Source organism: Fusarium oxysporum, chromosome VIII, assembly GCF_013085055.1.
Source record: "Fusarium oxysporum Fo47 chromosome VIII, complete sequence".
NCBI classification, from domain to species: Eukaryota; Fungi; Ascomycota; class Sordariomycetes; order Hypocreales; family Nectriaceae; genus Fusarium; species Fusarium oxysporum.
In genome coordinates this window covers 3,671,571-3,692,997 of record NC_072847.1, presented here as the reverse complement: position 1 = coordinate 3,692,997, position 21,427 = coordinate 3,671,571, and the positions used below count along the sequence as shown (strand labels likewise).

General features: G+C 43.2%; 6 protein-coding genes across 6 annotated transcripts; 3 read left to right on the top strand and 3 right to left on the bottom strand.

Moving 5' to 3' along the window:
- Positions 1-6,169: 6,169 nt before the first annotated feature.
- Positions 6,170-7,716, bottom strand: FOBCDRAFT_263726 (uncharacterized protein; the record flags this gene model as incomplete). Its single annotated transcript, XM_059611330.1, has 2 exons — positions 6,170-7,228; positions 7,309-7,716. 2 exons carry the CDS (start codon positions 7,714-7,716, stop codon positions 6,170-6,172), a joined length of 1,467 nt encoding a protein of 488 aa, XP_059465703.1.
- Positions 7,717-7,815: 99 nt separating this feature from the next.
- Positions 7,816-9,531, bottom strand: FOBCDRAFT_167197 (pyridoxal phosphate-dependent transferase). The gene is made up of 3 exons (XM_054706677.2): positions 8,556-9,531; positions 8,168-8,483; positions 7,816-8,116 (listed from the first exon to the last, which is right to left on the bottom strand). The coding sequence occupies exons 1-3, from the start codon at positions 9,461-9,463 to the stop codon at positions 7,982-7,984; spliced, it is 1,359 nt and encodes a 452-aa protein (XP_054562652.1). The 5' UTR covers positions 9,464-9,531; the 3' UTR covers positions 7,816-7,981.
- An 890-nt stretch (positions 9,532-10,421) lies between these two features.
- FOBCDRAFT_205827 (uncharacterized protein) lies at positions 10,422-10,760 on the top strand (the record flags this gene model as incomplete). The annotated part of the gene is made up of 1 exon (XM_059609161.1): positions 10,422-10,760. The coding sequence occupies one exon, from the start codon at positions 10,422-10,424 to the stop codon at positions 10,758-10,760; it is 339 nt and encodes a 112-aa protein (XP_059467803.1).
- Positions 10,761-11,114: 354 nt separating this feature from the next.
- Positions 11,115-12,993, bottom strand: FOBCDRAFT_141231 (carboxypeptidase Y; the record flags this gene model as incomplete). Its single annotated transcript, XM_054706676.1, has 6 exons — positions 11,115-11,373; positions 11,453-11,708; positions 11,779-12,320; positions 12,373-12,501; positions 12,650-12,707; positions 12,771-12,993. The coding sequence occupies 6 exons, from the start codon at positions 12,991-12,993 to the stop codon at positions 11,115-11,117; spliced, it is 1,467 nt and encodes a 488-aa protein (XP_054562651.1).
- Positions 12,994-13,522: 529 nt separating this feature from the next.
- On the top strand, positions 13,523-15,212 carry FOBCDRAFT_263724 (Alpha/Beta hydrolase protein; the record flags this gene model as incomplete). Its single annotated transcript, XM_054706675.1, has 4 exons — positions 13,523-13,806; positions 13,862-13,993; positions 14,056-14,821; positions 14,922-15,212. 4 exons carry the CDS (start codon positions 13,523-13,525, stop codon positions 15,210-15,212), a joined length of 1,473 nt encoding a protein of 490 aa, XP_054562650.1.
- Positions 15,213-16,433: 1,221 nt separating this feature from the next.
- On the top strand, positions 16,434-21,122 carry FOBCDRAFT_278688 (P-loop containing nucleoside triphosphate hydrolase protein; the record flags this gene model as incomplete). Its single annotated transcript, XM_059611555.1, has 8 exons — positions 16,434-16,456; positions 16,518-16,638; positions 17,351-17,680; positions 17,745-19,804; positions 19,920-20,582; positions 20,673-20,758; positions 20,818-20,924; positions 20,991-21,122. 8 exons carry the CDS (start codon positions 16,434-16,436, stop codon positions 21,120-21,122), a joined length of 3,522 nt encoding a protein of 1,173 aa, XP_059465702.1.
- Between the last annotated feature and the right edge of the window lie 305 nt (positions 21,123-21,427).

Genomic DNA, 21,427 nt, shown 5'->3' with positions numbered 1-21,427 from the left:
ATAAAGATATTATATTATATAAATAATATAATATATTTACTTAGAGACTTAACTTAATAGATATTAATTTATATCCTAGGGTTAAATACTTATAATCCTACTTATTTTATATAAATCTCTAAGGCTATTTACTTTTACTTTATTAACTTACCTTTTATAATCTATCCCTATACTATAGCCTAAGCCTAAGCCTATCCTTAACATGCCTAGGAATAAAGGTTATATAAGCTATTAGGTCTATAAGCAAGGAAAAAGCCCCTGGCCTTAGCAGCTAGATTAGACCCCTGCTAAACCTAGTAGTAGCTAAGGAAGATTCCCTTATAATAGCCTTCCTTAGGCTGCTAGCTAATATAATCCATTAGGGCATAGCCCTAGGGGCTAACTTATTATATATTAGCCGCCTTATATAATAGTTATATAAGCCATTAAACTACAGGGCAAAAAATCAGGCTATAATTACTATATAAGTAATTATAGGTATATTATAGCTGCCTTATAAAAGCCTTATAATACTATTATAGATATAAATTATAATACCTTATAGGCCTAGAAAAGCTAGGCAGAGGGGTTAGGCTTATAGGTATAAGGGATTTTATATATAAGATAGCTATAAAAGTAATTCTTATAACCTCTTATAGGCCTAAGATACTATTACCTCTCTAGCTAGATGTAAACAGCCTAGGGGGTATTAAACTAGTTATTTTCCTTTTAAAAGAGGCTATCTTAGGCCCTAATAGCTTTGATTTTTAGCAGCTAACTTCTATAGACCTTATAAATACCTTAAATTTAGTAAATAAGGCATTTATAGCTACTATAATAGCTACTTATACCCCTACCTTTTATAAGGCAGTAGCCTAGGCCTATAATAGCCCTTTTCTTCTAATTATAAAGGATAAGGGCATCTTAGCCTCCTCTAAGGGGGTTAAGTAAGGTAACCCCCTAGGACCTCTTTTATTCTCTCTAGGTTTTTAACCTACCCTAAAGACATTAGCAGCCAAGCTGCCTAATATAACCTTAGTAATATACTTAAATAACCTTTATATCCTTAATCCGGCCCTAAATAGCATCTTAGAGGCAGCTAAGAAGGTCTTCTCTAGGTCTCCTTTCTAGCTTAACTTAACTAAAAGTAAGGAAATAGCTATAAAAGACTTAAAAAAGAAAGGAATTAAAGCCTTAGGCTTCTTTATAGGTCTTATAGCACCTAAAAGAGCCTTCCTAGAAGGGAAAATAAGGATCTTAAATAAGGTCCTAACTGCCCTTTAAGACCTACTAAAGTAATATACCCTCCTTCTTCTTAGGGGAAGTATTAGCTTCTTCTAAGGCACTTATAGAGGTAACTTAATCCTATAGGTCTTAAAGACCTATAAGAAGAAGCTAATAGCCTTATTAAATAGGCTATTATAGCCTTATTAGCTAGAAGCCCTAATAACTACCCTAAGGAGCCTAGCCTAGACCTAATAGCCCTTTTAGTTAAAAAGAAAGGCCTAGGAATTCCCCTATATAAGGAGCTAGCTCTATAGTTATATTAAGTAGCTATAAAAGCCTTTAAACCTACCCTGGAAAAAATTAAAAAAAAGCCCCTTTTAAATATAAGTCCTAGGTTAATAAAAACAACTTAGGAAGTATTGAAAAAAGCTAATTAGGCTAGGTTATAAAGCTTCCTTTAAGATTTACCTATTAGTTATAAGTAAGCTAGGCTTAAAAATATTAACTATCTAGGCCATAAGTAGCTAGGAGTTTTGCCTATTAAGAAAGACTTATCTTTTATAAACTCTAAGATTATAAAAGCCTTAAAAAGCAGGCTTTTTTATTTTATTAAGCCCCCTAGCTTGCCTTATAACTCTTATAAGGCTATAGCAGCCTTAGGCCATAAGGATACCTATAAAGGCATTAATAGAAGGTAAATTACAAGGTATAATAAAATTATAAGGGCCTTTTATAAAGCCCTTAATAGCTAGCCTTCCCTAGAGGTAAAAAAAAAAACCCCTAATTAATAAGAAAACTAGCCTATAAGCTAACCTAATTATTACCTTAGGAATAAGCTAGTACTTTTATACTATTTAGCTTATTATTATTTCTATAGGTAGCCTTATAGACCTAAAAACTACTAAGACTTATAAGAAGCTTTAGTAGTTTATAGGCCCTCTAGTAGCTACCTAGCTTAATGCCATAATAGGCCTAACCTTAACCTAAATTAGGGCTATCTTAATAGCTTTTATAGCTAAAGAGATCCCTATAGGCTTCGTTAGGTTAGTTTAAAATACCTCTAGAAGGTCTTCTTAGACCTCTAATAGGCTATTTTAGCCTTATATCCCTCTCTTTAGCTTTCCCTAATTATATCTCTCTCTAATAGCTTTTCTAGCTATATCTCTTTCCTAGCTTATCTTAATTATATTTATTTTTATTACCTCCTTAGGCTATATCTCTTATCTTAGCTTATTTCCCTATTTATCCCTTTTTATCTCTCTTTTTATTACTTTTTTATCTCTTTTTACCTCTCTTTTTACCTCCTTATTTCCTATTTTTACCTATATTCCTATTTTCTTATTATTTTCTTCTAGAACAATCTTTACTTCTTCTTATTAGCTATATTATAATTAAAGAAAAACAATAAGACAAAGATAACTTAAATAGTTAATACTAACCCTATCCTAACCCTAACCTTTATTTTATTAAGAATTCTAACTAATTATTAAATATATATAAAAAATTAAATTAAAGCTAATAAGAAGGTAATTAAGAAGAAGCTTATTTAATTATAGTAATAATTAAATAAGTATTTATTTAAGCTTATATATTTTTATTTTTAGAAGTATTTTATTTAAGTTAAAAAGTAATAAATATTAAAAAAGGATTTTATTATATTAAGTAAAAGTAAGAAAGTAAATAACCTAGTATTTAAACTTAATAAGATAGTTAAGTTAATTAAAGTTAATATTATTAATTTTATTAATTAATTTATTATTTTAAATTCTTTTTTTATAATTAAAAGTAAAATTCCCTTAAGAGTTATTAGGTATTAATAAGGCATTTAAGTAGTTTTTATATATTATTATATTTTAAGTAGTTTTTCTATTTTATAAAATATTCCCTTTAACTATTTAATATATAAGTCTTTTTTTAATTACTTTTACTTTATAAATTTCTAATTTATAAATTTTATATAGTTTATTACCTATTTTAATTTATATTATATTTATTTTTAATTTAAGTAATAAAATATAAAAAAACTAAGTAAAGCCTGACTTTTAATAATAAATTTAATTTATAGTTATTTTCTAAGACTTTTTATAAAACTTTATAAGATTTAAGAAATTTATAATTTAATTTATAAGAAATATATTTAATAAGTAAGTTAACTAAATAAGTAAATTAACTAAAAGTCCTTTAACTTTTATTATTACTATTTAATTAAATACTTTTTAATAACCTAATATAATATAGCCTTTAAATAAAACTAAAATCCTTCTTGCCCTTTAGGCCCTTTAAAATAATCTAAAACTAAGTATCTAATGCATTATAAATATATATAAGGTTAAATATAATACCCTTTATAACTAAAGAATAATATATAATTACAGTATAATTCTATCTTAAACTTATAAAGACTATTTAATTTAAAAGAAAAAATAATAATCTAATTTATTTTTTTACCTAAATTTATCAGAATTTCCCTTATAATTATATTTTATAAAAGAAATAGCTAATTCTCTATTTATAAACTATAATATATTTCCTATTAGTAAGTATTAGGCTTATAACTTTATAAAGTAATAACTAGAACTAAAGATATATTTATTTTAGAAATATAATTATTAGAGAGCTAAATATAAAGATCTAATTATTATTTATAATTAGTTTAGGCTTATATAAAATATAATTATAGAATATAATATCTAATTAGATAATATCTAAAACTTTAATAAGACTAGCTTTATAATAGGTATTATTATAATTAGAATAATTATTATAGGTTTAGAAATATAAAAAAGGCTAAAATTAATATAACTTAGAAATTAAAAATAAATTATAATAGATTTAAATAGTTTTTCCTTAGTTCTAAGAATAAGAAGTTAATACTTATTTATTAGCCTAGTTTAAGGTCTTAAATTATAATCCTTAAGTATATTTTAGTGATAAAAAAAATCCTAAAACCTTTAGTAATCTTTAAAGGGAAAATAATTTAATAATAATATTTTCTAGAGAAATTAGACTTCCTAAAAGGCTAGGAATTTACTAATAATAAGAAAGGCTAGATAAATAATTATATTATATTAATTTAATTAAAAACTATATTTAATTTATTAATAAAGCTTTAAAACCTAAAGAAACCTTATTTATTAATTTTTAATAGCTATTAAAGTTATATAATTAAGGACTTCCTATTTAAGTATTATATTAATAGTATATTTATACTTTTCCTTTTAATATATACTTTTTATATTTTTTAACTATTAAATATTATAGTCTTTAAATTATTAAAGAGGTTATATTAAAAATTCCTTTTAGATTTAGCTTTTATTATAGACTTAAGTTATATTAATAAGATTACCTTTTTATATAATTATAATAAAGCCTAGAAAAAGGCTATTATAAAGTTAAATACCTTAGCTAGCTAGAAAGTAATTAGATTATAGCTAGATAATTTAGTAAAAGTCTTAATAAACTTAATAATTACTTAAACTCCTAAGATATTAGCTCTTATTATTATAGTAATTTCCCTAGCTAAACTAAATAATTTTAATCTTTTTATAACCCCTTAATTATTTATATAGTTTTATTAAGTCCTCTAAGCTATCCTAAGTATTATCTCTAATAACCTAGCTATTAGGCTGCTTTTCTATAAGATTAGCAGTTAATTAAATAGTTATAACTTCCTTATTAAATACTAAAGAAGAGATATTATAATAATATAATTAAAATAAAAAGAATATCTCTTAAAAAAGAAAAAGAAAGTTATATATAATAGAAATACTAAGTTTATAAAAGTTCTAGTAATTTTAAAGGATTATAAATAGATGCAAAAAGTATTATAACTAAGAAGAATATTAGAATATTTTAAAAAAATAAAATTTAAGTATTTTTATACTTACTTTTATTAAAATATTTATTAATATAAATTTTATATAATTAGAAAAATATAATAGTAGTTAATTAATTAAGTTACTAATAATATCTTATTTTTAGTATTTTATTAAGGGTGGCTGGTTTCTGGGGGTGGCCGGTTTCCTGGTATCTGATGTTATTATGGGTCTTAAATATATAATGGTGGCTGGCGCTCATAGGTTTATTATTAGCTTGTATACCAAGGTTCTGCGATAGTTAACTGTGCATTGGTTGGCCGGTGAAAGTATTATTGTAATCGAAGGGAACCTGTACCTGCTTATCTTAAAGTTCCTATCTCTCCTATCTCTCAGGGAAGGAATTAGGATCCACCACCAAGGAAGCTGGCCGTAATGGCAGATTGTATCTGACGACTTGGAATCCGCTATGGCCAGCCACCGCCCTGATCTGATCGCCTTGGGAAGAGAGAATGCTGTCTTTTGTCTTGAAACTTCACTGGCCCAGCGGTATAACCAGAGAGCCTGATTTCTCTGGGACGGTTTAGTTTGCTGGCTCATAAACATCAGCCAAAGATGTTAGTTACATTTGACGTCGAAAGGTGATTCAACAGATCTGTGAAAGCACTGGAACTGTCCGGTGTATAACTATCCTGTGATTCTCTTCTTCGAGTGATGGGTTCAAGCTAGGGCTTAAACCCTTTGATAGAATGAGCTGGACGAGTGTTCAAATCTTGCTGTTACTCACGGGACCGAGTGGCGGCTGTCTTATTGCCATATGGCAATTATCAGCCTGAATCTGCTTAGGAATCGCTATTCTGTTGGGTTTAGAGACAGGTGCGTCCCCCTTCAGAGCTCTCTGCCGCTTATTGTATTAATTGATGTGAGTGGGGATTATTAATAGGCTGTGCAGCATAGGAGATCAGCCCGCACAACTGAGGTCACACCTTCATTACCTTTTCTCACCAGGTTCACTACAGACTTACAACAGAATTTCCTAGGAATATTGCAAAGTTACAAAAACTACATGATCATGTTGAGAGTGCTAGATAAAAGCAGAACCATACACTGTTTGCCACATATGCTTCAGGTCCGCGTATCGACGTTTACTACTTCAGAGGCGGCCACAGCATCTGTCCTTGTGGGGATTTAACCAACATTGCACCCTTCCAAACGTACTTGATATTCTCGGGGTTGGCAAACAGGTGAATGTTGTCAAGTGGGTTTTCATTTAAAGCAATCATATCAGCATCCCAGCCAACCTTGATTAGCCCTTTCTTGGGGGTTTGGGGGCCTAGGGTTTCTGCGGAGTTGATAGTGCCAGCTTCGATAGCTCCCAGAGGCGACAGGCCAGCGGCAACCGCATATACCAGCTCAGCACCGTTCTTACCATGGGCGGTGCCCGACTTAGGATTCGAGCCGCTAATATCAGTGCCCAGGGCAATCTTAACGCCCTTGCGGATAGCCAAAGCATAGGCGTGGGCATGCTGCGCAGCAATATTCTTCATCTTAAGCGCCGTAGGAGGGTTCAACGAGTCGAGGTTCTTCAGACCTGCCTCTATTACCTTACGGGTGGCCACAAGAGACACATTTCGTGCAACCATAAGCTCAGCAGCCTCCTCATCGATATAACTGCCGTGCTCAATAGTCTTGGCTCCCGCACGAACTGCAGCCATAATGCCTGACTTGCCGTGGGCATGGATGGCCACAGCTCTACCCTGCAACTGTGCCTCGCTCATAAGGACATGCAGCTCTTCGTCTGAGTACTGACGGTATTGAGGGTCATCGGCAGTGCTGAGAACACCACCGGTTGCTACAACCTTTATACATCGAGCACCGCGCCTGATCTGCTGCCTGACTGCGCGGCGGCACTCATCAACACCGTCGGCAATGACGAGGGTTGCTACACCCGGCCAGGGGTGGAGGGGCGAAGTGCCTTGGCGTGTCGCAACAAAGTCGCCCAGCAAAGTACATGCATCACAGCTGCCGCCAGTAATCCCAATGGCAGCTCCAGCGCCAAAGATGTTAGGTCCGAGTAAGAACCCGGAATCGACAAGAGGAGCTACCTCAGTGGCATACGAGCCTACATCTCTGACCGAGGTGAAGCCAGCCATAAGAGTATCATGAAGTCCACGTGTTATCATGGCACCAAGAGTGGCCGGATGGGTCTGGATAAAATTAGGAAAGTCCACAACAATGGTGCCGGCGAAGTGTGTGTGACCCATAAGCCTGGTAGGAGATATCCCACAGTTGTGCGGGATGCTGCCCAGAGGTGCTGAGGCATGTGTGACTGTGGTCCCACGTAGGTAATGGAGCCATCCTCGGTTGAAATGCCTACGGCAGCTTTGGGCACGGGGTCACCACGGCCGGGGATAAGGAGGTCAGCGAAGATGCAGAGCTCAGAAGAGCTCTGGGAGTAGGCCTGACTAAACCCGGCAGTGCAGGTTGGCGCAACAGGGTCCATGAGGGTCCAAGACTCAGGGACGTCTGGTTCGCCTCGGCCGTGGTTCGCAAGGCTTAAATGGCTAAGCGTTGGGGTCGCGGGGTTGGTTGGTGGAGCTGACGACATGCTACCAGTCCCATAGTGATGGCTGCAAGAGCAGCTGTGGCTCGATTGAGGCAATGGCAAGTGATGGGAAGATTGCTTGGTTGCCATATTGTTGCTGGGGGACAGTGGTGTGATCAGCATTGCGAGTATGTTTTTCCAGATTTTATGTAATTTGCATGCTTTGTTCGGATCTTTTGGTTCTTATCAGGAGGTCTTATTTAACTCTATGTGAAAGATGATTCGAATGGAAAGTGATAACGTACGTAAAGCTATAAGCGACATTTCGTGTCGTCTCCATGTCAGTGGGGACGGTGCGCTCTCGTGCACCCGAATCTACCTAGCGCCCGTACATCCTGAGCGCCCTTGCCTCTCGTCACGCTTTCGGAAATTCGACCCCCTCTTCAAGCTTGTCGAGGGCGCTACGAATCCGCTCTACCGCAATCACGGCTGCTTCCGGATTATGGGTAAAGACTAATCTGAAATGCCCCGGGCGATCCGACCCCGCAAACTGCGTTCTCATATCAGCGCCATGTTATCAAGCGAGCGAAAAATGACTCACCTCTCCCGCGTTCAGGAAGACCCCATGGTCTAGTAGCCACTCGCATAGCTGCAACTCACGGCTGACAGACCCAACGTTAGATTCTGGCTTTGGGCGGGGAAAGAAGTCGATCCACCTCCCGAGATCGATGAAGACGAAGAGCCCAGCGTTAGCGGCGGCGAATGGAACTGCGTGCTTGCGTAACGCACCCGAGACAATCTGGTAGGCTTGACGCAATCGGGTTTGATAGACGGAGATGTAGTCCTTGACAAGATGTTGCCGTTCCAAGAATTGCGTGATGAATGTGTCCGAGAAGGACGTAAGCCACGTGAACCAGCTAGATGATACATTAGTCACAAGCCCATCCGCGCAGATGAAGCGCTTGCGTGCCAGGGAAACAACTACTTACGCCACTCTTGAAGCAGCGGTACGAACTGCGCTGTTCTTTGTGGCAAGAAAGCCCATCCGAAGACCACCCATGTTGAAATCCTTGCTCACTCCGTACAGACAGTGGATGTGCTGTTGAGTCGCCTCATCGCACGGAATGCTTAACACGGATGAGAAGGTACTTCCCACCTTGTCTGACTCGGTGCCAAAAGTCGATAGAGCGTAGATTTCGTCGGCCACCAGATGCATGGCATTGTTGCGGCACCATATAGCTAAGGCACGCAGCGTCAATAAGGAATAGCACCGACCTTGCGGGTTGGCCGGGTTGGTCAAGAATAAGACGCGGCAGTTAACCCGGCGTATTCGCTTGGCTTCATCAACAGCAGATTGCACCAGGCGCATGAGCTCCGGTAGGCACTCAGCTTCAAATGGGTCTGAGATTGTCGATATTGAAACCGGCACAGTCGTGACCCCTGAGCGGACGCTCGCGTCATAATCTAACATGTAGAAATTAGGCGTGAAGAAGACAATGCCATCGCCGGGGTCGCAAAGAGTCCATGCCATCATATCAATGAGTGAAGTGACTCCGTTAGCCGCCAGCAAGTGGTCGCCGGTTAAAGCACTCCCATGAGGGTGGAAGAAAGCGTTGAAGAAGCCGGCCGCAGTATTGAGGAGAGCTTGCGAACCGTGAATGGCACCGTAGCGCGGTGAAAGAGTCTGCGGAAAGCGTTCGACGTACGACTTCATCCAGTCATCCATAAGTGTGTTCAGGGCCCCAGAAAGGTCGATGACTCCGTCGGGGCGGAGGTGTAAATCGTAACGAGGTCGCTCTTTTACCTTTTGCATCAAGTCCCAGGCAAGGCCACTTTTCAATGTAGCGAGAGCTCGCTTGGACGGCTCAGAGGCCCTTTGCAGTGCTTCTGAAGTCATAAAGAAGTTGTTGAGTAATTAATAGTATGCAACTAATTAATGCAGAGCTTTACGAAGGGAGATTTTATTTATAAATAGAGAGTATAGAGGATTAAGCCGATCCATTGCGGGCCTATCCCCTAAAAAAGTGTTAAATTATGACATTTGAATGATTTGTAATAATTCCCCATCTTTTCTACTTGTAGTCCCGATATCGCCGCCGTTTCTGTCATCTATGGATCCGCCATTCGTTCTCCTGCTCTACTGGACCGTGAGAAGCCTGCTTCATGAAATGTATCTAGCCAGCAAGTTGTCGAACTAGCTAACACTTATATTTGCATTTAATGTTCCAGGTTGGAGAAGCTACTGCTTTAACCCTAACCCTTATGTAAGGCATAAACTATAGATTGTTAAACTATATGTATAAACTCAATTTCTGTAAGATTAACAAAGGCGTGTTGAAAGTGGGATTGATTGTCTGCTTAAAAACACCTTAATATACTTGACTAGTGCTATAGTCTGACAGTGTGATAGCCTCAGGGTAAGCCGACTAAGACAACCGTAATAAACTCTGACCCCATCAGCTTATAACCTCTGCTTGTTAGAACCTGCTGGGTACAGCCTCTAACAACTTGCTGAGTCTTAAAACACTAGATCCGGGTATGGATTGTTCTTCTTAAGTAATTCTCTCTGTTGAAACCCCTAAGATAGGAAATTGCAATATCAAAATCTTGCGTGTACATAATGGGGTAGTTTAAAACCAAGGTCAATCTCCTCCAACGTCTTGGCTTTCGTCACTGAGACAAAAAGGAAGATAAAATCATCGCCATGATATTCAGCCCGGTGTAAAACCCAAATGCACCAACTGGAGTCATAGCTATTAACATCCTAGGAAAAATAGGAGAAAAGACAGAGGCCCAGAAATCTGTGGTTGCCACAGCCCATGACATTCGGAGTTCTTACTTGCATCAAAAGCGATATGTATGCAGCACCAGCAGGACCCCATGCCAGTCTCTTGGATGTTGTCAAAAAGCAGGACCACGCCCGGAAGCGTCGCTATATGTCGCACGTTATGGCTATCCGTAACCTGGAGACTTTGGAAAACAAAGTTACTGATAAGAACGAAAGGCTACTCAAGCAATTCGACCAGATCAGCGAAAAATCAAATGATTCAGGCAACCAAGTCGTCGACTTTCGGAAGTGGACCAACCTATTCACTCTTGGAGCTATCATGGATATCGCTTTGAGTCATCACCTTGGTTGTTCGGGGTGCAGCTACCGGCTCCGCGCTTATCGCAGACCCGAAGTCGCCTTATGACTGTAGCTTTCTTGAGTCTCTTATCGGGACCGAAGGCAACCTGAGCCTCAACGCACTTGGCCGCCTTAGTGTTGCGATCAAAACACTACATCCGCGATCTGTTATCTCCAAGTCGCTCAATCGAGTCAACATCAGTTGCGATGCTATTCAGTTCGGTTGTTTGGTGTTGGAGAAGCAACATTAGCATGTGGTTATTTAACTATTATCCCCTTGTCTTTGCTTAGAACCTCTGCGACTAAGAGTGCTGAGGAGTCGATTTGATACATGTGGCTTGATTAAGTATGGGTTGTGGCTATGGCTTCTTGTAAGGCTGATGTGGTTTCTCATATGCTCATTTCGCATAATCACCTGCCCCTAGACCCTTATCCACGCCCTTACAACAGCACCGATGGCTTCTGGTTGGTTCATGGGAGAAAAATGACCAGCCTCGTCGACTGTGAAATGACTGAGCTTATTGTTCCCTTTCCAAGTACCGCCTAGATGACTGTGGTTACCCCCGTCATCGGAAAGCTCCCCATCCGTATAATACCAATCCCGATACTCCATATTTCGAAATTGGGGCTGACGGCTCCAGGGCTGCTCGTCCAGCATACGCATTTGTCCTGGAGTGCTTCTGCGCACCTGTGTCAGCTGCCTCTGGAAGAAGGTTGTTGGGCGGTGAAAAGGCGAGAGACGCTTGCTTGTGGACTTACACGATGATATCATTGTTTCCATTAATAAAGAGGAGTCGGACGTGGGTGTCGTCGAGAAGAAATGTTAGCTCCCGTGTCGTAGGTAAGAATAGTGATCTAGCCTCTTGCCACCGCATGTTGGCGTCGAAATCTATCAATGAGAAAGAGAAGTTGGAAAACCCCAGTTCCTCTTGAACCCATGGCTGATTAAAAAACTCCAATCCTTCATCTTCATCAAAGTCAGAGCAGAGAGGAGGTTGCTTGCACTTGAGACGACCTGGTTATAGTCAGGGATCTGGTGTTAGAAAAGGCAACTAAAACGATGGCAAAGATGGGAGACAACTGACTGTCGTACGGGTTCCAACCACCAGGTCGGATTTCCGCGGCAACATACTTGCCTACTTTCTCCTCGCACAATTCGTACGCCCAGACACATATATCCGTGTCGTACGTTTCGCGGCATAGGGCACCCTTTTCTTCGCAGGCACTGAGACCGCCTGCAACTTGCTCACAAAATGTCGAGTTCATTAGTGGGGCTTCTCGGTCATCGCGTCTCCAGTCAGTACAGAAAAAGTCCCAGTAACCAACTGACTGGCGGCTGTTATCGATGTACCCATCGACGATGATGGCAGACTGGATATCGAGGCCGAGATCGAGGCCCTGGGCAGCTCGCTCACGTTCCTGCTGGATGATATATGTTGTGTAACCAGTGACATAATGGCCACCCATGGATTCACCGGTGATATGCCATGGGCGGTCAGCAGTCTCAGGGAACATATGGTTTGTGAATATGGACAAGAATGTATACAAATCTTGGCCGCCGTCATGTAAATTGACAGATATCAAATCGCGGTCTGAGATTTGGGAGAAGCCCACCCCAACAGGCTGGCTGAACACCGGTTAGCAGAATGAGACAAACAAATAAACTGAGATAAACTGACTCAATATAAATCACATTGGCGTGGTCAACCCATGAGTGGTCCAGGCGTCTGGTTGAGTTGCCGTCCTTGTTGACCGCACATGGTCCGCTCCCCTTGGTTAGGCCGAGTTCACCTGAAGCACCAGGGCCTCTGTAGGCGGTCTAGGTTAGTGAGGGCTGATGACAAAATTAGGAGAACTGGAAAGAAGAAAGCAGTAATGCGGGAAGGAAGAGTTGAGGTCGACAAGGCTGATAATAAAGAGAGGGTAATGACGCGAAACAGGAGATACAACTCTTACCCGCTCATCCATATCATGACCGGCGCCGTTTCTGGATTGTTACGGCTCTCAAAATACCCTTTACATGGGGCTCATGGTCAGCGTCGGTTTTAGAGAAAGCACTCGGATAGGGTGGGCTAACAAAAGAACATGGACTTTTCATCAGTGACGTTAACTGTGCCAGTCCAGTGCCTAGATCCTGCGTCGCAGACATTGCCAGACTGTCTGCGAAGGGTGAAGCGCTCCTCGGCAGCTTTCAGAGGCGCTGGCTTTTGTAATGGGATCTGCTGGCTGACCGCCACTGGGAGCACAGATGCCTGGGCTACCAGCAAGGTCAGCCACCCAAGGATAGCGATTCCCTGCATTTGGTGCTGCGTCACTGGGATCTGACAAGTGTGTTCTAGGCCGAATAGGTTAGGAGAGCTCAGGTTGAGTTGAGTTGAGTTGAGTGAAGGGTGATGGAAATAGGGCGGTTAATGAATTGGCCTCTTTATGACAGATCGCCGTTGATATGCCATCGGGATCATGGGCAAATGGGGACAACAAAACAAGCGCGGCTATCAGTTACCCCATAACACGAGGGGATGTGGCGGATTGCTGAGGATGCCTAACAGGGTATGCATTTACGGCCTCACTAGCTACATCGGGTGTGCGGAAGCACACCTGTGGGGCTGCACGCCTAGCATTTCTGAGGCCGCGAGTCTGGATACGCAGCTCCGGCCTCATCACTTGAGTCATGAAGCAGATTTAGTATAATCCAGTTGCTTGCTTACTCTTATTCTTCCGAGCAACGAACCCCGCATTTATAGGAGTGGATGATTCTGTCGACACTTCAACTTCTACTCTTCCCCGATTGCTGAGACGCAGGCATCAGGCAACTACAACAGCCTCAGCATGGTTCCACGATATTTCCTCAGCACTCTTGCGTGGCTCAAGATGTTGGGCGTTGCTGCGGGCAATCGGCTACTCCCTCCTGCAGACAGTTTCGAAGGCCAAGGCGATCTCCCTTCGTTCTCGCTAAAGCTGGGAAACGACACAGCTTCGGTATGCAACAGCACTACGCCTGGGACTGCAGGCTTCATCAAGTCGGATGATGGCACCGATAGTGAGATGTTCTTTTGGCTCTATGAAAGCAAGAACGATCCATCGACAGACCCTGTCATTCTTTGGATGAGCGGGTAAGTTCGAACCCACCGCTTGTCCAAACAAAGCAACTGACCCAAGTCATATCAGCGGCCCTGGCGCCTCGTCCACCGCATATGGAGGTTTAATGGAACTCGGCCCCTGTCGCATCGCTCACGAAGGTGGTTATACGGTCGATAATCCTTTTGGGTGGAATACTAATGCCTCGGTTATTTTCGTTGAGTAGGTTCAGACTCATCTCATCTTGTCGTATCTACTTTACTGATTTAGGCTCGAATTCATAGCCAACCCGTGTCGGTCGGATTCTCTCGCGGAAACGCCATACCAGATGGCTTAGTCGATGCCTCCCACCTCATGCATAGGTTCCTGCGTCAATTCTTCACCGCGTTCCCCCAGCTGTCTCACCAAGACTTCTATATCTCCGGTGAGTCGTACGGAGGCTCGTGGGTCCCCGCCCTTGGTGCCATCATCGCCAAAAGCCAGGCCGAGGGCGACAAGTCTGGTTATTCCGTCAATCAGCAATCGAAGCCTTCACAAAACCAGCTGAGCGAACCTGCTGGAGCTGTGAAGATTAACCTCAAGGGTGTCATGGTTGGAAATGGCCTGATAAGAAGGTCTGTCCAGAACGGCGGCGGTTTTGAGACTGCTTGCTCTGGCCCTGACAGCCTCTTCAACTCATCCACTTGCCGGAAATGGGCACCTCGAGCTATGTGGTGCGAACAGAATCTCGGCGTCTGCGAGACTGAGGGATGGACCTCGGACGTGTGCCGGAAAACCGAGAAGCTCTGTAGCGAGATGGGTCAGTATGTTACAGGGACCCTACGGCGTAACCCCAACGATTTCCGCCTCCCTTGCGAAAATGAGTTGGAATGCTACGCAGAGATGCCACTCATAGATGAGTATTTCAACAGAACAGATGTCAAGACAGCGTTGGGCGTCGAACCGAATGCGCCTTTTAGGGGTGTTTCCCTTGAAGTGTTCAATCGGTGGCAGGAGAATGGTGATCTGTGGAAATCGAGCGACAGCTACGTCAACTATCTCTTGAACGCGGTAAGTCGCCTGGGTTGAGAATGATGCTGGGCTTGCGTTGCCCCCCGTGGCACGCGGATCAACAATTTTGAAAGCTTACTGACACTTTGCGCCGTTGTAGAACTACCGTGTTCTTATCTACGTAGGTGATAAGGATTGGTACTGCAATGCCGCCGCCGGCATGCGACGGTTGGTCGATCAGGGGCTTGTTTGGCACGGTCACCCTTTCTTCCGATTTCGAGAGCTCATCCCATGGTACACAGGGCTCAAACCTGCCGGCCGTTGGAAGGCGTATGGGCCCTTAACCTATGCCGAAATTGTCGACGCCGGCCACTTGGCGCCATTCGACAAACCTGAGGAGACGCTGACGTTGATAAATTCTTGGATTCAAGGATCGCTCCCTTCTCACTGAGAATTGCGTAGCGAGGAAGTATCAGTTCTAGCGCAGCGCCTTTTGTTCAAGATACACTCGGCTGCTCATGCGAAAGGAATACCGTGGCGACAAGTGGCACGGCCGTCAACTGATACGTCTTGTTACATTACGCATTTTTTGATGAATAGATCGTCTTATTTTCTCTTATTACGTGATCGTAAACTTTCATTGTACCGCTAGTGCAATATTGGATCGCGTTATGGTTCGATTCCATGGCCTTGCACTACGGATGCACAAGTGAACTAGATTGTGTAGTATGATGGGATGGGGACGCTTGAAAGAAAGCTCTGTTTGACTTCTAGTGGGAATCTCGATGTATGTATGAGAGTGTCATTGAAGCAAGTAACGCATTTCAATTAAATATGCTTGATCCTGGAGCAATACTTATTCAATCTTACTCTGCCTCTCCAGGGCCACCTGTAATGGGCCTGTGCGAACTGAGTGAGAAAAAACATCACCCCAAATAATATCAAGCTCACACCTTCCTATAGTACGAGAAGGAATCAAATAAATGTTACACCTCTGAAGCTACGTCTCTGACTCCCTTACTATACGAAAATTGTTGCAAATATGGTTGTTCGGGTCGACATTACTGAGATCCTAGATACCAGGATTTTAAGATTCTCGGCAACACAATACCTCCCCTCGCTACAGGGTAACAGCTATTGGCAAACCGCTCTGTGGGTATATTAACCTTGATGTATGACTATGATCTCAAATTCTCACTAAATTCAGACGGGTGCCTGCCGCCTTCAACCGGTGGCTGTTTGTCTAGTGACGCGGCCGGGGTAAAAAGGAGCCGCCCGGAATGGTGCTAAGCCAATCCCCAGCGCCCGCAAAGTGCGTGTATCTGTCCACTGACCCCCGCACATACCGGGCGGGGTGTTTTACTCTGGCGTTATCTGTAGGCGCTCTGGCTGACCGGATACGGTTATTGTAAGCACAAGGTTGAGCTAATAGCGATCTGATTAAGGCCCCGGTTGAATCTGAAGGTCAACTGCCAGACAATTTGGCTAGTGTGGACGGCATGTCTGGTGCTCCCACCCTTCTGTTTTCTCATAGCAAATGGAGTTGGGTCTCTCACCTCTGCCTTTCCCCCATCTTTACATTTTTTTGCTTCCCAATTACCTGCTTTGGCTTTGAGTTTTATCTCTTCAAAAACTTCCATTGCCGAGCCAGTCCATACGAGGTATCGCAACGATGGATCCTGCATCAATTCTCCCGTAAGTCTGGATATTATCTATAGAGCTACCGGTTGATTACCATTAAGCTCACGCTCATTAGCATAGTTCTCGTCGGTCTGACAGGCACCTACGTCCTAGCCGTCGTCGCTAGCCTAGTGGCAGGCTCAAACGAGCTCGCCCGTGCTACCAAGAGATGGACCTACTCAAGATTCATTGTTTGCGTAAGTTCTTGTCTTCGCTGATCAGTTGACTTAATGAGCTCATGACATGGGCCATAGTTCAAGTGTTATGACCTTGCACTGACTACCCTGTCTACAGTTTCTCCACGCTAGCCTGATAACGCTCGCGTTGACTGACTTGCTCTCGACTCTATGCAGGGTTGGGGTGCAAAGCCAAACCGTGCAAACCAACGTCAAAGTAGCGACCATTATCGGCTCGTCAATCTCTCTACTGTTGGCACTAAGGGGCTCTATCAACCTCTATCTAGCCTTTTATTCTGCACTGACATCTGCTGGGTGGACATTGATCTGCATGTTGCTTCCATCATTCAGTACATTGTCTCTGTACCTCAGTGTACTGCACCTGTCAGCGTTCATTGCTACCATGAGTGTACCATATGAGGTTCCCTCCTGGGCAAGCCATCCCCTCGTCAAGGCCCCTCTCTTACCGGCTTTTACACTATCATGGCTTGATCCTTTGGTCAAGCAGGCTGCGTCTGCGGAGGTCTTGGTGGACTCGCTATGGCCAGTGACTGGTAGCTTGTCTGCCCATGAACTTGCAGGTTCAACAAGATGGAGCCTTAAGTCAGGCATTTGTTGGACCGTCTTATACAACTTCCCTTCGCGTCTTTGTTATGGCGCAGTACTGGCCATAATCAACTTACTTGTGACCTTTGCACAGCCGTTTCTCCTTCGAAAGCTCCTCCAGGACTAGGCTCCCCTTACGGTCGCCGCCTTGTTTGCCGCCAGCCTGATTGGTGGAGCAACGCAAGCTCACCTGACATACACCCAACGCCTGGTAGGCGTAAAGATTCAAAGTACATTGACTGCATATCTTTGTGATGAGGGGCTCTCAGCTGCTTACGGCCACAATGCCGACGCTCCAGACCCTGCAGTTCTAATAGATATCGACCTACCAAAGCTGTATGACTTTGTCGAGAACATCCACTTGACCTGGATGGTGCCTCTTCAGGGATGTATCAGTCTTGGAGCACTTGTCTATATCCTCGGTTGGAAGAGCCTCCTCCTTGGCTCCTTGTCCCTGGTAAGTAGTCAACGGCTTGTTTAACGATATGTGACAAAAGGAGCTAATATGATTCGGCTCATAGGTTGTGCTACTGCCGTTGTTGCTTCTTGTAATGGGTCGGATATCTGTTCGTCTGACTCGGGTCATGAATGCTAAAGATGCCCGTGTCGCTCTTGTGACGCAGGTTATCAAACAAGTCAGACAGATCAAGTTGGCAGCTTTGCAGTCATCCTTCCGAGGCAGAATTGCAGAAACTCGTGAAGAAGAACTGAAGCGCACGCAGCATGTCGCTATCTCGAATGCTGCCATGGTTGGCATCGTATATCTCTTGCCAGCGGCTTTGATCTTTGTCTGCTTTGAGTCCTACTACGTTGCCAATGGACGATTAACTAGTGACATCGTCTTCCCGGCATTGGCGTTTTTCAGCAATATCAACAGAGCAACAGCAATGCTGCCGCGCTTGATAATGACATACCAAGCTGCAGCAATCTCGTTCAAGCGGCTCCGGACTGTTCTGTCTTTTTCTGTGTCAAATAAGCTTGAACCTGTCACCCGTGCTTCAGAAGTATTTTCTCATCCCCGGGTGGCGTTGCTCCAGTGCAGCCTCGGAGCTCCTAACGGTTCTCTATTCTCGCAGCCAATTCTTGAGAATTGCAACATCGATCTCGAATCGGGAACATTGGCAGTTATCTCTGGCTCGATAGGCTCGGGCAAGACGACACTTCTGCTATCTTTGGTAGGATATGCTGCACCATTATCTGGTAATGTGCACGTCCAAGGACGGGTTGCGTATGCGTCGCAGAAACCTTTCCTTATAAACGGAACTATTCGGGAAAATATCCTGTTTGGGCTTCCCTTTGATGGCCCCTTCTATCAGAAAGTTCTTGACGCTGTTGCCCTCGGACCAGATATTCGTCGGCTTCCCAACGGTGATTCCACCGTCCTGGGCGGTAGTGCTGTTACCATCTCTGGAGGCCAGATGAGTAGAGTGGCTGTTGCAAGAGCTATCTACTCGAGACGGGAGGTTGTCGTGCTCGATGATCCCCTGGCAGCTATTGACGGCCAGGTTCGACAGCATATCATTGACCAAGTTCTCGGGCCAAAAGGCATTCTGAAAGATTCAATTCGAGTGGTGACGACGTCAACAGACGCACTAATAACTGCTGCTGACGTTTTGTTCATCATCTCTCAAGGCACTATCACTGAGAAACGGCGATCACTTGCTGATGAGCAACAAACGGACATCGCTGAGTCCATCTTAGTCCTTGCTACATCCCCTGTGGGTGAAGTTCAAGCTCTACAACAGCTACCTTCCACGGGAATTGAAGGCTATGGATCTTTGAAGATCGGAACTATAAGTCAAGTAACATCTACCGACTTAGACAGTGGCTCCGAGAACACCCCCTTGCTCAAAAAGGCCCAGGGTGAAGCAGCCGGTGACAGTCTCTCTAGAAAAAGCGTCAGCTTCAGCACATATCTGAGATTCCTTCGTTTGTGTACGCTTGGAGGATGGCTTGTTGTCCTCCTGGTAGCTGCGTCTTCCAAGCTACTTGATGTCGTCGGCATTTACTTCCTGAAACTTGCTTTAGAAGAATCCGAAGACGTTGGCCATACAAACAAGCTTATATACTACGGTTTATGTGGTGTTTCAGGCGCTCTTCTCTCTGCTGTCTTTGTTGTAGTAGGATACTTCCTGTGTCTCATCCCTTCGTCGCGAAGAATTCACGATGATCTTACCGGCGGAATCTTGGAAAGCAAATTCACCTTCTTTGACCATATACCATTTGGACAAATCCTTAGCCGGTTTACTAACGATATTAACAAAATTGACAGTCAGGTTGGCACTGGCCTCATTAGTATTGTCGCATTTGGCGTAACGGCTTCGTCATCTATCTTGGTTATTCTTTCAACTTCTTTCCTCAGTATTCTGTACCTGCTCCCTGTCGGTATAGTCTACTTTATGATTCAATCGCACTACCTACACGCATGCAGACAGCTCCGAAGGATTGAGAATGACGCTCGTGGCCCAATCCTTAACGTTGCTAGCGAAATTCAAACCGGTGCGGCTGTCATTCTTTCCTACAGCTGCTCTAATGTCTTCAAAGAGCGTGCCAGGACATCGATTGACAATCATACTCGAGCGTGGGGTCCTTAACTAGCCTTGGATGTGTGGCTTATGCTCAGACTCCAGCTCCTTGCCGCGTAAGATTGTGGAAAGTTGATTTGAGAGGTGAACGTACCTTGCTGACCATTTTAGTATTATCCAACTCTTTTCCGCCTGTCTGCTTCTGATCATTGGCGCTCCTCCCAGCACACTTGGACTTGTAATGAACTTTGTTATTCAGATCACAGTCCAGTTCAATACATTTGTCCAGACCAGGTCCAACCTCGAGGCAGACATCACCTCGGTGGAACGGGTATGGGCTTATGCCGACCAAGTTCCCGAAGAGCCCAACACAGGCGAGATACAGCCAGTTTCGTCTTGGCCACTGAGCCCGTCTGTTACTTTCGACTCATTCACCGCATGCTACACGCCCGGAGGACCTGCGTGCCTGACCGATATCAACCTCACTATTGAACCTGGACAGCATATTGCTGTCGTTGGTCGCACAGGAGCAGGCAAGTCATCTTTCACCATGGCTCTTCTCCGAGCTCTGGATCAGCGTGCTATACAGTACGGACAAATTCGCATCGACGGCTGGGACATATCGCAAGTGAATTTGACAACGCTGCGCAGATCAATCGCACTAGTACCTCAAGAACCCGCAGCGTTCACTGGCACCTTACGCTACAACCTTGATCCAGAAGGAAGACTGAGCGACACGGAGCTCCTCCACGTGGCAGATGTTTGTCACATACGACGACTCTTCAACATGGACGATGCCATCGATATCTTGGACCACCCTATTTTTAGTGGAAGGTAGGATCTGATGCCCATTCCCTCTTGTTTAGACCTGCCCATATCAAACACGCCGACACCGTACTCCAAGACTGACTTTTGTCTGCCTAGTGGATCATTATCTCAAGGTCAGATTCAAATTATCGCTTTAGCGCGTGCCATTCTAGCTCGGACCAAGATTGTAGTTCTAGACGAAGGTATGCTCCTGTTTAACCCTATCCTACCACTCGGTTCTGTGTTATTCACAGTAGAACAGCTGCCGCGGCTATGGACCCCAAGACTAGGAATGTGGTGCACGACTTGATCAAGCATCAATTCAAAGGCTGCACCGTGATAGCCATCACCCACCATCTCGACTCAGTAGTAGGTTTTTCATTGGCTATTCGTCACATGCCTTCCAGCACGGATTAAAGCTAACCTCATGGCAAGATGGAGTATGATAAGATCCTAGTTCTGGACAATGGCCGCATTGCCGATTACGACAAGCCATCCATCTTACTCCATAACAAGGACTCAATCTTTACCCAACTCATGCAGCAGCCTGAACTACGGCGCCAGTAGAGCGTTGGTCACTAGGGTAGAATGTAGTTTTAGGCTCCTGTTAAAATTCAGTAGCACACTGATTTCAACATTGGGAAACATCACATGTTCTATGCCAAGCATAATAATTCAGCGAACTAAATGGTATATAAATTGTAGCTTAGAAAGGCCGCGTTTCAACAAGCATTAATTCATTTTTCCTTACGTAGCTTCAATTGTTTCTCGAACCAAACAACATGAATAGATTAACACACGGATGACTACAATGATGTCCAAGTGATGAATGGAGAAACAGCGTTCTCTGCTGCAGTGAACGCAGGCCTTTA